This window comes from Drosophila melanogaster, chromosome 2L (assembly GCF_000001215.4).
Source record: "Drosophila melanogaster chromosome 2L".
Taxonomy (NCBI): domain Eukaryota; kingdom Metazoa; phylum Arthropoda; class Insecta; order Diptera; family Drosophilidae; genus Drosophila; species Drosophila melanogaster.
In genome coordinates this window covers 334880-350224 of record NT_033779.5, presented here as the reverse complement: position 1 = coordinate 350224, position 15345 = coordinate 334880, and the positions used below count along the sequence as shown (strand labels likewise).

At 42.4% G+C, this 15345-nt stretch overlaps 1 protein-coding gene across 6 annotated transcripts in view, besides 1 other annotated feature; it reads right to left on the bottom strand.

Moving 5' to 3' along the window:
- Positions 1 to 2284: part of a mobile genetic element that runs on past the window's edge.
- Positions 1 to 15345, bottom strand: part of Plc21C (Phospholipase C at 21C) — a 49632-nt gene that overhangs the window by 5342 nt on the left and 28945 nt on the right. Inside the window, 13 exon segments of one of the 6 annotated variants that reach the window (NM_205884.3) lie at positions 2289 to 5010; positions 5072 to 5216; positions 5278 to 5649; positions 5736 to 6201; positions 6496 to 7359; positions 7433 to 7646; positions 9370 to 9515; positions 10784 to 11018; positions 12107 to 12287; positions 13027 to 13209; positions 13679 to 13876; positions 14022 to 14207; positions 14677 to 14810. In NM_205884.3, coding sequence (NP_995606.1) covers positions 4777 to 5010; positions 5072 to 5216; positions 5278 to 5649; positions 5736 to 6201; positions 6496 to 7359; positions 7433 to 7646; positions 9370 to 9515; positions 10784 to 11018; positions 12107 to 12287; positions 13027 to 13209; positions 13679 to 13876; positions 14022 to 14207; positions 14677 to 14810 — 3558 coding nt within the window. In that variant the 3' untranslated portion in view covers positions 2289 to 4776. 6 annotated transcript variants of the gene reach the window in all.

The following is a 15345-nucleotide window of genomic DNA, read 5'->3' as shown; positions in this document are numbered from 1 at the left end:
TTAGAAGAGTATGACTTTACTGTAGAATATCTTAAGGGGAAAGATAACCATATTGCGGACGCCTTGTCTCGCATAACAATAAAAGATCTGAAAACAATCAACAGAGAAATATTAAAAGTTACCACCAGATCAAAAGCTAAACAGGAAAATTCCTGTAAGGACGAAGCAATAGTCAAAATACAAGAGGAAAAAGAGCAAACAATAGAAAAGCCCAAAGTCTATGAAGTTGTCAATAATAATGACACAAAGAAATATGTTTTAATCAAAATAGATAAACACAAGTGTTTATTAAAACGAGGAAAAACAATTGTTTCACGCTTTGATGTTGATGACTTGTATTCTAATGAAACATTTGATCTAAATCAATTCTTTCAAAGGCTTATTTCAAAAGCCGGAATGCATAAAATAACAAAAATGCGAATATCACCAAGCGAACAGATGTTCCAATTTGTATCACTAAATGAATTTAAAATAAAGGGCAACCGAGTACTCGAAAAAGTAGAACTAGCTATTCTACAAAAGGTGATAATTATAGACAAAAATGACGAAGCTCAGATTAAAGAAATTTTGACAAAATTCCATGATGATCCTATAGAAGGAGGCCACACTGGTATTTCGCGAACCCAGTCAAAAATCAAAAGATTTTATTATTGGCCCCAGATGACCAAGACAATCTCAAAGTATGTAAAGACTTGTTTGAAATGTCAACAAGCCAAAATTACAACACATACGAAAACTCCATTAACATTGATGCCAACGCCAGCAACAGCATTTGATACTGTTTTAATTGATACCATTGGTCCACTACCGAAATCGGAAGACGGAAATGAGTATGCAGTTACAATCATATGCGATCTAACCAAGTTTTTAGTAACTATTCCAACACCAAATAAAAGTGCTAAAACAGTTGCAAAGGCTATATTTGAATTATTTGTACTGAAGTACGGTCCAATGAAGACGTTCATTACAGATCAAGGTACGGAATACAAAAATTCACTTATGAATGAATTATGCAAATATATGCATATAGAAAATCTAACATCTAGCGCTCACCATCATCAAACTTTAGGAACAATAGAAAGAAGCCACCGAACTTTTAATGAATATATACGTTCATACATATCGGTTAACAAAAGTGATTGGGACATTTGGTTACCATATTTCACTTATTGCTTCAATACAACACCCTCAATAGTCCATGACTATTGCCCATACGAACTAGTATTTGGCAGACTACCCAGACAATTCAAAGATTTCAGTAAGATAAACAAAATAGACCCAATATACAACTTAGACGACTACTCTAAAGAGCTTAAATGCAGACTAGAATTGTCGTACAACAGAGCAAGAAGAATGTTAGAAAAAGCAAAAGCGGATAGAAAATTAAGATATGATAGGAATACAAATAATTTCGAATTAAAAATAGGAGATAAAGTATTACTTAGAAAAGAAACAGGTCATAAGTTAGATAAAAGATATGAAGGTCCTTATGACGTAGTAGATATAGGAATAAATGACAATATAACCATTAAAACAGGAAGTAAGAAACAACAAATAGTACATAAAGATAGGCTAAAAAAGCACAAATAGAATGAAAAAAAAAAAAGGGCAATCAATGCCAAACCTTTCATAATAAAACTTAAATAACGGCCTGATCAGCCAAAACAATATAACAAAGACATAGATATAATCGAATTTTTATTAATTCAAAATACATACATATTTTTTCTTTATTCATTTAAAAATTCTATATCATAAATAATGTTAATTCATTAAAAATAATATTTAAGTAATTTTTATTTTATAATGGTAATATAGTTGATAGAAAATAACTTCATTTCTTTACGTTATTTTAAAAAAGAGGGGAGGTGTAGTATGTGCATATATCGAGGGTACACTGTACCTATAAGTACACAGCAACACTTAGTTGCATTGCATAAATAAATGTCTCAAGTGAGCGTGATATAAGATCACCCATTTATGCTTTAAGCTAAGTCAGCATCCCCACGCTGGCCGCTGGCCATATATGCGCATAAGCTCTCTCTCTCTCTCTCTCTCTCTCTCTCTCTCTTATACATATATATATACGCTGCTCTTCTGCCGCTGTCGACGGCGGCGCAGTCGCAGTATTTAGGTAAGATTAGACACTCTGTAGAGGTTAAGCGGGCAGAACCGTTTCTGCTACTCGAAGAGATAAGAAGAAATAAAAAGGTGGCCTGACGGCTGCACCCAACTGCAAGGAAAACACGTGTTCTCAATTGGTGGCATATATTGGTTTATTACAGAATATCGAATCACTGATTCGGGATGTGAGAGTCACAATTTATTCCGCGATATCAGTTAAAAAAAATCTTCAAGACTTAAGATTTGACCGACAAAGAACATTTCTACGTGTTGGCCAAGTGCTTGTCAAACTGCGAAGGTATCATTCTGAAATTATGCAGCAGTGGATCTTATGTTGATACAGGAAAAGCGAGAATTCACAACTTCTCAAACTGTAAAAGGCGTTGAAATGGAAACATTACCGAGAAGTTGGACTATTGTAAATACAGGAACAATTCATTTAAATATTATTGTATCATAATAATTTGGGTTCATTTTACTATATTAAGAAAACTTTGTCTTTGATTCCTGCTAACATCAAGAGTTTAGATTCGGTAAACATTTTATATGTGCCTTGGCAATATTATTGCAACAATGGGTTCGGTTCTTCAATATTTATGTAGATATATGTATGCTAGGGTAAGTCTAAACATTTATTTAACTATATTTGTTATAGGCAACAACAAATTCGTTAGTTGCTCTGCTCAATTCAATTTTCCTTTGAAATCTTATGTTGCCCTTCGGTTTTCTGGTGTTTGACACCGATTTTGCTTTTCAATTTAAATTTCATTTTCGTATAAGTTTATGGCATTATCGTTAACTTAGTTTAACAAACACACGCAAACAACGAACATCGATTAAAGCCTGTTTTTGGTGTGGGTTTATCGGGTTTCGAGGCGGGTGGGGTGGCATGCAAATGATATGGTCTGCGGATAATAATACAAATACTACATTAAAGGTAGGGATAGCAAATAACATCGACAGCACACAGATACGGAAACGGATGCATATACAGTCGATCGAGAAATGCTTACATACGTACAACACCAAAACTATTTAAATTTCTGCTGAGTTGCTACAATGTTTATGCTGCTGTATTGGATAAGTTAAGCCAATTGCACAATTACACAGAGATAGACACCGAGTGAGATAGACAATAGACAACCGGAGAAACACACACGTACATACTGTCAGCAGCTAGATACCATACTCTGGATATTGCTTGTTTGCTAGGTGAAATTATCGTATCTTGTGGAACGTTCGTTATACGAAATCTACGAAACACGCACATCAAAAATTACAACATCAATCGGGAGTAAGGGGACCAACTGTGAGCGATACAGAGCGAGCTGCGGCCCGTCCTTTCGGTTTGAGGAAGATCATGAGTCGGTTCTTGAGTAAGAAATATGGGAATTACAACATTTAAGGTGGTTCTGCCGTCCAGTGAAATGTATTTTCAACATTGTTTTGATTACTCTCATAGTGTTCGTTTAGATTACGTACTCATATGTATGTTGTGGGCTATGTTTGAATTTTGGATTTTGTTACAAGGCAGCTTAGGTTTATTTGATTATTTTTTTATTTTTTGTTTGATTACCTAAGGAGTGGTGTCTTGTCTACAACATAGGTTAAATACACTCAATAAATTTGCATATTTTATTGTTTGATTGTCTTGAGAATGTGGCACAAGTCGACAATTTCAGGGTAACCCGGATCGGTATGTTAGCTCCCGCAAACTGCAAAATCGCCGATCGTATTTTGTTATTTTTGGTGTTGTAGGTTATGTGCGACGCCGTCTGTGCGTGTGTGTGTATGCATTGGACCGAATTAAATTGGGAATAAAGTAAAATATGTGTAGGTATAAGTGGGGAAAAACAATCCGTATAGAATTTTATTGGAGCTTTGTAACGACTAGGTAAACGTAAGAATAGTGACTAAATCAAGAATAAATAGCAACCAACCGAGAAATAAATGACTAATTGTTGGCCTAGACTTGTGCTTTGGCATCCGCTCTAGCATCCGCCTTGTGTGCGCACGAGATTCAATCCACAGTTTGTGTGAGAGGCTTAAACTAATTGTATAAATTATATCGATTAAAACTGATGTAAAATACACACAACCACAATTAGCATTAGACAAATGGAGCACTCAGTCTCCTTCGTATAGACAAATAAATTATACTTATTTTCTGCTTCTGTTACATTTGCTTGCTTAATTAGACACTCAGAGTTTCAGCGAAGTTCGAATAGGAAGAAACCGTACGGTTTGACGGGAGTGTGATGGATCAACCTCCATTAACACCATAGAAATACACCGTTCAGTATACAGATAAAGTACTGTAAAGTACGGATACGTCAACAGTTACACTACAAGTACATCATACATGCGATAGATTTACATCTAGTTTGTTCAGTTAGAAAACGTGTTTGCTTGGATTCCCCTTAGCAGTGGGATTTACAATGCCTAGGGTCAAAGGTCCTAAGATCTAATCGAGGTCAGTTCCCGTCAAATAGGTGTGGGAGGATAGGGACTACTCCTCCACTGCTTATATACTACGAAGACTTTTCATTCCTATGTTTCTGCTGTAAATACTGAAGACTAACAACTTTAGAACCACAATTAATCCTAGGGATAATTTGGGCGGGGAGAAAAACCTATACGGGCGTGGCCCATTTACGTCTTCATCTCGGCCGCTGCTGCGATGCTGTTGTGCGACTTTGCCGGCGAAATGGCTGAATGACTACCGGCAGCCCCCGCGTCCAGATTTAGAGTGAGATTATTGCCTGAAAGGGCTGACGAGCCGGAGCCCGTACAGCCATGGTGATGAGGTCCATGGAAGAGGACCAAGAAGCCATTGCTGGATACACAGCTTCGCGATTCTGCCTCCTTGTCGAGAATTTGACGAGCCTAGAAATTTGTGGCAAATGACTTGATTAATATGCCTATCAAATCGATTACACGGACTTACCTTGGAGCGGTGCTCTGCCAGGGCATTGCGCACTGAGTCGTGCTGCTTCTGAAGTTCATCCGTTCTCCGGTCAAAGGTCTGCTTCAGCCGCACACGTTCAGCTACGCCACGTTCCACAACGGAGCTTGCCACCTCGCGTTTCATTCTGCCAGAAGAAATCAAAATGATAAGCAAATAAGAAAGAGGGGATCAAATACGCAAGTCACCTGATCAGCTCATCACGATCCCGGTGCACGGTGGCCAGATTCTTAACCTCGTTGCGGCGGGCCTCCTGCAGCTGGTGCATAACCTCTCCAGTGACCTTGTCCAGAGATGCTTTTAACTGCTTTGTTTGCCCAGTTTGCGATGTCTTCAGCACCTTCTCGGCTGCACTGTAAATTGCCTCATGGTACTTCTCCTGCAGCTCACGGTACTGGGAAGTGTACTCCCGGCAGGCACTGCGTAATCGCGACTCTTGAGTTCTGCCATCCAGACTGCTGCTCCCACCGGCTAAGTCCTCACCGGCATCCGCGGCTGCACTCTCCTCGCTGCTATCGCCCAGATCCAGAGGGCAGGCGGGGATCTCTACACCAGGCTCGCTGTGCGGAGAAAGACAATTACTAATTTCAATGGCGTCATCTGGGAGTGCCATGCCCACTGATTACCGCCCCGCCCAAACACTTACAGACTCTTGTTGCTTAGCCGCTTCACCAGCTTATTCGTGATGGCAAACTTCGGCTTCTTGCCCTCTAGCGGACTGGATTTCTGGCCGGCGATCTTAATCTTTTCCTTGTCATGCTTCTTTCGCAGTGACTCCAGCTTCTTTTCCATCTCGAGACGCTTTTCCTTGACGGACTTGTGATCCAATATCTTTTCCAGCGGCTCCGCCAACACAAGATCGACATCAAACTGCGAGGACTCCACCTGTCGGATGGAGGTGCTTACGGACTGGTCTAGAGAGTGCTGATGCTGTATTGAGGGTGCTACAATAGAGATGCTATCTTCTCCCCTTCCGCCATCGGTCCGATCCACGGTAACGTCAACACTCATTGCTGCGGCGGCCGAGATGCTCGGCCTATGCTTCGGCGAAGTCGCAAGCGATTCAACCGGACGCAGCTCCTTTTTTTGGCCACCTACTTGGACGAAAACGACTGGAGGATCAGACAGAATCGAGCAGATCGAGTGGGCAGGGGAAGAGGTTTATAGGTTGTGCAGTTTATGTGTCCGTCAACCGTTTTGAGTGTGGGAGTGTGGGTGGGTAGTGGATTGTGGGTTGGGTAGTGTTTGTGGTGTTGGTTTAACCAAATCCGAAAATCCAAAAGTACAACCGAAAGTTATATGATACGTTACCAAAAAGAAAAGTAGAAAGAAAAGTAGGTAAATTAAAATCGCAATTCGAAGTGGGTAAGTGGAGCTACGCTTAACAGCTAATGCAGTTTACTCACACGACTTGGAGAGATCCTCGTCCGCACTGCCCAGCGCTTCGGCTTCGTCGGTCAAAACAGATAGTTGAATATCGCGCTTCTCTAGCTCACTTTGGTATTTAATAGGGTTAGCTAGCGCCTCTGCGAAATTGGAAAGATCATCGGGTACATAATCCTTGACCACCACGCACAGGAAAAGAGAGGCAAGGGCTATTGGTTGACCCACTTCAGATCGGAGATTCACATGTCGGTAACCAGGGCAAAGACCGATTACGGGCAAAACGCGGTGACCAATGAGTTTGCCACCCTCTTCATATGCTGCAATTCGAATGCTCGCCAACTCGGGGAGAACCACCTTCTTAAACACGAACGGCTCCTCGTCATAAAGGGGATTCATTCCATTATCCCGCACTGTCTTGGTGCGAAACTTCTTTCTCACCGTGTCCGCTGGCAAACCGTACATATCAACTTCCACAAAAGTGTTCGCCCTCTTATCCGTGAGAAACTGACCAGATAGAACCGTGATTGATACTGTGCCTGCTATGATGCCATCCACAGTGCTTTCCGCGAAGGGATCCAATCTGCGATCTGATCGGCGCATAAACTCCGGCTTAAGTAGATAACCGGACCGAGCGTTATACTCAAAGATCCCCAAGTTGAGTTGCATGGCCAGATCGAGGGTTTGGAAGTTAAGTGCCACGAGCTGACATCCGGCATTCCAGAACAACTGCGGCATAAAGTTGGAGCTATCAAAGCGAGTGCCCGCCGGATAGACACGAGATAATTGGTGTTTGTTGTAGTTCACAAATTCAATCGGTCGCTCCTTCAATAATGTTGTCGCCTGTTTTTCATCAAACGAAGACATTTCGTAGCATCGATTCTTTTCTAAAGGAGTGGGAATTAAAATTCATTCATAAATACTAAATCCTTAGCCATTGAAGCAAATAGGTGTACTTACTTTCCGCATTCTCAAAAGAGCTAAAATGGATGGGCTGAACATAGTTGACCAAAGCTGAAATCTCTGCTCCCGCCTCCGTTTCCTTTTGAGCCTTTTCTGGCGGAGGTTCGTTGCCGCTGGGCAAATTGGGCGTGGTGTTAGGCAGGGATTCATCCTCCGAAGAGCTGTCCGAATCGGAGGATCCAGTGCTGTCTTTGGAGCTTTGGCGGATTTGCTGTGGTGGGAGATTAAATAGATAAAAAGATGGTTAGTTATGCGGTTTTTTCGTCCTCCTGAGGTCACCAACAGCAGTCCCCAATCACATATTACGTATACGCAGGGTGGGACCCCATAGTGGAACTATTAAATAGCATGTCATTGCATTGCTGTTCACAAGGGCCAGCTACATACGAGCAATGAAAGACGGAATATGAAACCCATTATTATATGTTGTGCTGTTGTAGCTGCCAGAGATCCTGCTTACTCCATGTGTTTTTTTCCACAGTGAAAATAAATTTGTATTCAGTATAGTACACTTATTCATTTTAGATATATTTTATTTATTTAAGCGTAAAGTGAACTATACAAACTATACTATAAAAAATCATTTGATCACACATCTTTATATAAATAAATATATAAATAATTTTTCTCTGTGTGCAGATAAAGCGAAGAAAATTGCACAGATTGTGTTCCCTTCGTGGCGAGAAATGGATAAAAGGGGAAGTACACAATGCATTTCTGTGCATTGCATAAAGTTTACGACATGAGACCAACTAGAACACGGCGGTCTGCGGTTTGCGGTTTAATCCTCCTTTTACGCATTGTCCATCCGGAACCACGTCACTACGAAATCGATTTATAAAAGCCCCAATCCGGAAGGCGCATAATGTGCGCCTGCTCGAGGACCAGGACCATATCGAGTCCCTACCAGCTAATGAGAGCAAAATGCACAGCATACCGCGCTTCCCAAAATGTAAATTCCACCATGTGAACAATGGTAACTTGACTTCCATTAGCTGATGCCTCCCATAGGGCATTTATTATGAAATACGGTCATTACCCTTAGGCCGGGACCACACCAAAAAATCATTAATTATAACACTGCACTAATAGCAGACAGGCAAATTAATTTAAAATGCATAAGTGTGCAACTATTTAGCCAAATTAGTATGGGTTTCGACTACGCTCAAGTTTCGGGGGATCCCACGTGGCTCCAGTTTTGATTACTGCCTGCAATACTGATGGTTTGGGTAACTTTTGATTAGTGGGCATATCCGTCCATGCCCACGTCGAGGATCCACAGTTCGCATTTCGTTGACTGTCACTGGTCATCAGGCAGCCAACCGCATACATTCCCATTGCCAGCCACATCCACTCTATTTCATTCATTTCCATGCCCACATTCATTTAGAACATATTGTAGAACACACATGTACTCAAAAAAAAAAAGAAGAGAACTTGGATTTCTTAAACTGAGATGTGCTGTGGCTGGTTGGTTGGCACTTCGTGTCAAACTATTGTAAAAATCCAGTTGCATAGAATAGATTTAATAGTTTTCAGTAGTTTTCTTAACATGAACTGTTTTTCACTTCGAAGCCCTACTTTTTGACGGTGCATCAATGGCTTATTCCCTCTATCCCGTTCTGTCATCATGATTATTGCGTATGCAAACGCCGGACGTAAAGAGAGCAGCCCGATGACAATCATCATCATCATCATCAGGGAGAACAACGGCCAACAGCAAACAGAAAAACAAATCAGCCGGAGTCAACAGAGGAACCGAAAAGTACTCCTCGCTATCGCCATATCCGTTCATCAGTGTATGTGATGTGGAGTGTGCTATTAAATGCAATTATGGGCATGCCAGTGACACTCCCACAATAACAATAATGGATAGATACGCAGTGTCCTTTGACCTTTTCTTACCGTGCCCAATAGCATGGAACAATACTCACTTGCAACGGCGGCGCGTGTCCTGCTGTCCCAGCAGCACTTCCGGTTCCTGTTCCAGTGGCAACGTCACCGTTGGCGGTGCTCCTGGTCACGCCCCCATCCTCATGCGAGGCCGACAAACCGACTTGTTGCGCCGCCTTGGCATCCACTGAAAAATGTATGTAAATGTAAATGTACTACAGACAGAAAAAATATTTATAATTGAAAGAAATGAAAAATGAACCATTTAGGCTTAATCTACAATAAGAAAGAAAACTTAAAACCAAACAAATATCTTACTAATATAAGTGTGAATATAAATTTAAATTTGCCAGCGCCCCTTTCCTGACAAAAAAAAAACTGGATTATGGAAGAATCCAAAAAGCGCAAGGCTTTTAAATTACAGTTTCGCCCTAATGGAATGTAATAAAAATATGTATAAATCAAATTACATAAACCAGAAGGGGTCCTCTAAATAGGATGCAATTGCCGTGCTGGGATCCCGGGGATGGAGAGATGACAGCTGGGATCTGCAGCCGCTGGCTGGGAGGGGAAAAATAATTTGCATTTATAAATTGGCTTTTTGCAATTCATGAGCTAAATGTCATCCGGCCAATGCCAGAAGGATGTGGCTCCTAGGGGGGCGGAGGAGCGACAAATGTTGGGCCCCCGGACGACTGTGCAGCTGCGCATGCAAATGGGTCCTGCAGGAACTCAAAGCTCGCAAACAGGAAGTGGAAGTGGAAGTGGCCATGCGGCAAATTTATCAACAACATTTTCGCTTCAAAACTTTCAATGGAAGCAACGCGAATGCTCTACGTAAAGTTTTACTAACTGAAAGTAGGACATGGTAACTTCGGCTAAATATTTGACATCTAGACAGTAAGCACTAAATTGGTAAGTACTATTTATATTGCACTTCAAAAATGTGGCCATGTTACCTATTAAACGCTTGTTATTGAAACTCTATAATAAACGCAGGAAGGGACCATCCATTTGTGATGTCAAGCAGTAGGTAGCCCTGCTTTCTAGCTTTTTAAGTCCCAAGTGCTTCCCGTGTGCTAGCAAACTCAAACATTCTGTTCATTAAGAGCCACCCCCGCATTCCCACACTTCGACTGTGTTCCAAATTTGATATTCCCAGCCTGCCTTTCTGGCTGCTGAACTTTTGCAGAAAACACCGAGCAGCTGCTGCGTGTGCGGAACTCATTTGCATTTTTCATATGCCAATGGGGTCGGAAGGGGTGAATAGAAGAGCGGGGTAAAGGCAGGAAGCTTCGATGCGGAAATATATGTGAGTCAGACTTAAAATCCAGAAAAAACAAGGAGCGAACCGAACCTGGCTCAGACCACATTAAGCATGAACCTGGTGCATGTGCTTGGTGCGCAAAAGGAGTTGCATTATAGATTAGATTAGTGGAGGATTAAATAACACACCTGAATTCGCTGTAGTCAGTTTGTTGTTGGCTGCCGGCGTGCCCACCTGCGCTGGCTTTTTGTGGTGATGATGGTGATGGTGGTGGTGATGCTTCTTCTTGTTCTTGATTATAATCTTGCGGCGCAGCATCGCCGGCGGTGGCAAGTCCATGTTCGGCTCCAGCGGATGAGAGTCCAGAGGCTTATCGAGCAGCATATCGCCAAATATTTCGCGACAATAGTTGGCAATTTTCGCCTGTTGAAGGTGCCAAGTGAGGAAATAAGTGATGTGACATAAGGTAGTGCGCAGGGGTCTTGTTAACTAACTGCTAATTGGCAATTGCATTAGCTCCACGCAAAGGGGTTTCCTTGTACACAGAGAGAAAAGGATGCTACTTTCAAATATTCTACATATAGTCCATAATTTACATAACTGCTCGAATCGTCCTGTGTCTTACCGCTTTAACCGGTATTTTCATGACACTCAAAACTAACCATATATTAGATAGGAATAAGTATTAGGTATTATTATTATTTTAAAGGGCTACACTGACATTCAATTTAAACAATTATATGTATAAATGTGAAGACTTCATATGTTGAGCTTTACTGGCATGAGTTTGGTTTTTGGCACGTGGCACGTTTGCTAGCAGACTTTGTTACCTGCCTGGACTCCCAGCGGGAAATTTAGTTTATATTACTACTTTTAATGGCAAAACTTCTGACTCTTTGACGGTACCTGGTCTCCTCCTTTTGCTGCTTTTACCTTTCAGGCCGTAAAAACTTTGCCTTTGTTATTATCCCGCTCGTGAAGCTTAAACAGCCGGCAATTACCGTTCGAGTGGCTTCTGAGATTCGCCAAGTTCCGGGACTCCTGACTCCCTTCATGCTCCTTAAGTAATGTTTTCAGGCTCAAGGAGCCCCCATGTGTGCCACCGCCAATTCATTTGTTTGTCTTTCCCCGAATGATGGATTAGGCTGATGAGTTGGGACTCAACTGTTGTTTTAGGACAAGTAACATTGTGGCCTTCTGCGTTCTTCAATTTAGCGTGTCCGAAGGAGAGTTTATTGCCCTATATTTACTTTGGTAGTTTATTCAGTTTTTGCCTCCTGGAAGTGGAACTTTTGCCTTAATATATTTATATTTATATACCAGGGGTTTTCAAAGATAGATGCATATCAAGTCTCCTAGCTTGCGTCAGATAAGGAGAACATACTTTGTAAAAACTGCTCGCCTATCCTTCGGCTTTGCCGTTATCAAAAATATTAAAATTTTTTAAGACAGTTCTCCCAGTTAATTTTGGTCTTCCCAAGCCCATTCCGTTAATTGGTTCTCGTTCTCACCTGTTGCCTAGGGTTGCAGTGATTCTCAAAGCTCAATATCACAGGGTATTCGGATGTTTTAAATGCACTCTCTGCGATGGCCTCCAGCACGTCCTTGGCAAATATCTCGGGCACGAACGTATAGCCGTGGACAATGACTGGCTCCTCGGTGCGTCCGTTCCAGAAGTCGAGCTCAACGCATCTGCAATAAAGTGGTTAAGACAGAAGAACACAAGTTGAAAGTGGTAAAAGCAAATGACAATTTCCTACTTCTCACTTTTATTTTTCCACTCCACTCCCCTTCCCATAACCATACCCATACCCATAGCCATTTCCCATTTTCCTCTATAAATCGCACGCAAAGTGTCGAATGCAATGTGACAGTCGTACAAGCGGAGAATAAAAGTAAAGTAACATCTTCTGTGTCAATAAATTTTGTGATGTGTGCATCGTCATGATCATCGTTGTCAGTTACAGACGAAAAAAGAGCAGACTCAAGAAAAAATTTGTTCAAACCCATTTTATTTTGGATATCTCTCCTCTCGGATAATAAAAAGGATATAATATAGTTTTTGCATTTCATACTCTATTCCTCTTGTATGTGCTAACAAAAGGTTAAACTGTGCACAGAACACATGCCTTGCGTAAAAAGTGGGGGTATCGAATTTTATGTTCTACCGTTGCGTTTTATATACTTTTTTTGAATGATTTTTGTTTTCAGTGAATGCTGTTTTCTGGCGATGCAAGCTGCACCTGACGTTTTAAGTGAATGCCATCGAGAGTTGCTTTTTATATGTGTGTTTCTCATCCGAAGGCCACCACACACGCAAACACACACACCTCGGGATTAAGGTCACGGCCAACACTCGAGCAACGGCAGCTGACCACATCAATTGCGTCATCTGCATTCCACTGAGTGACCCGCATCCGCATACACTCACCTGCATCCCGCCAGGAGACACTGCCTGTAAATCTCGACGGACGACTTGCCGGTCAGCTGGTGTCCCGTCAAGTAGGTGTTATGCGAGGAGTTGATGAAGTAGTGCGACATCGGCTGGTCCATGTCATCGCAGAGATCGAGCTTGCTGGGCGCCATGATGGGATTGTCGTCGCCCATTAAGTACCTGTGGGATGAAATCGGTACACGTAGGGATTACTCAGTCGCCAACATGGAGACACTCAACGTGGCACACAGTTCGCTGAAGTGTTTAAGCAGCTAAAGATGTCGCCAGCTTTTGCGTCGCCCACGGTTACTAAGATCTTTGGCTGCTGGTTGTAACAGTAAAATGCGGGGTTTCACGGCTTCTAAGCCACTCAGGGTAGACTAAACTCTCCTGACAGCCATACCATTTCAATTTTCCCGAGTGCGAAAAACAGCGCAACGTCATATTCGTGTTCACTTGCATATGTATATTCACATGCACTCGCACTTGCACTCAAGAGGACCTTCGAGTGACGCTAACAGCCCCAACAGCTTGCACTGCGTCCGATAAGCTGTCACGCCCAGGATGGTTCCCCCAAGTGAATGGATGCAGTGCCTCTGGCACGCACCTCTTTCCACAACCAGTTTCCAGCAGCAACTAGTCAGCTCACCTCAAAAAGCCATCCAGGCTGAGTTGGCCCTTTTGCGCATTGAACTTGTTGGGCTCATATTGCTGGATGAGCTCCTTGGCGCGGGCGGGATTCGCATAAGGGTAGAGGATCTCGTTCAGGCGGGGATCACGCTGTGTCTTGTTCAGGAACTCCACCAGTTGAGCGATGGACATGCACTTGCGCTTCGAGTTGCCAACGCTGACGAAAAGCATGAAAGTAAAAGAGTTTGTAGTGGTATGGCAACAGCAAAATCATCCCCATATATAATCGATGTATTATTTAATATCTAATTCCAGGATAAATCTGTCTCCAAACATGATTACCACTTCTCAGGTACACTTACATGCTGTCAAAGAGGCGTTCCACCTCCGAACGCTGCGTGAGATATTTGTACAAATTGTAAAAGTCCTCGAATTGAAATTTGGACACCGATATGCTATCGACCTTTCCCGACGGCAAACCGGTCACGTCCAGCGCCTTCTCGACACGTTTGCGATCCTCCTTGTTTTGGGCAAAAAGTTTTATGATGCTAAAGTGGTCACGACCAGAATTTGACCAGCGGCGGAGTGGAGCAGAGAGTAGCCGGTAGCACGGTTGGATGGCAGACAATGCGGTGTGGTTCGTGTTGATGAGGTTGTTGTCGTTGTCGTCGTCATCATCATCGTGGGTCGCCAGTGATGCATGAGCCACGTTTCAGAAGCAGCGGCACCAGCAGCAGGACAGGGAGCATAAAAAAGGGAAATTGCGAAATAGAAATTGGCGTAAATTTCAATTTTCAGCTCAACGTCGATGGCTACTCTTAACAAATATTTGTCAAGTGCTTCAACGCACAATGCACAAGAGCTAGGAACCCGAACCCGAACCCGAACCCGAAAGTTGGCCGGGATCCAGGACTCAGGACATCGCGCGTTGAGGTGAGGCAGTGTAGTGGGTATAGAGGGCTTGGGAGTGGGTATTGGGATTGGTATTTGTTTTGGTGGGTGCCTGTTGTCAATTACTTTTTCACTGGTATGCGGCCGCTTTTGTCCACCTGGAGACACAGTTTGGTATGGGCCTTCTGCAGGAACATAATCGCCGAGCCATTGAGCTGGGCCAAGCTGTAGGCCAACTTGATGAGTCCGTCGGTCCAGAGCTGCAAAATCGGAAAGAGAATGCGTAAGATAAAATGTTTGCCTTCAATGCTCAAGGCTTTAATCAATATTGATATGGCTTAGAGTGGGAGAAGAGTGACGACTCTTTGTACGTCTCATCCGTGAACTTTTATAGTTGATTGAATTAGTTACTTCATTTAGGCCAATCAAATCTATGAACTACTGTTTATTATTTGAATTAATTCAAAGCAAAATTTCCGATTCATTTGGATAACCTAACTCAAGCATGTTGACAAGGCCGAATTGTCTCATGTAGAAAGTATTTCAAAGATTTTTCTTGGGGCAACACGAGGCGGATGTGCGATGCAGATTGATTGTACAGCAGTCGGAGAGAAAAGAATGCAAACCGTTGCCTAGTTGCCGTCTATTTCCATCCCTTCCAGTCCACAACTATCGTTTGTTCATGTGTTTTTATGGTCAATATTGTTTATTTGTTTTGCGAAATTCCTTTTCAAAGTTTATGAAAATTTGGACGTTTTCATAATTTGATTTGCCTTTGTTGCCATTTCTGCGGTT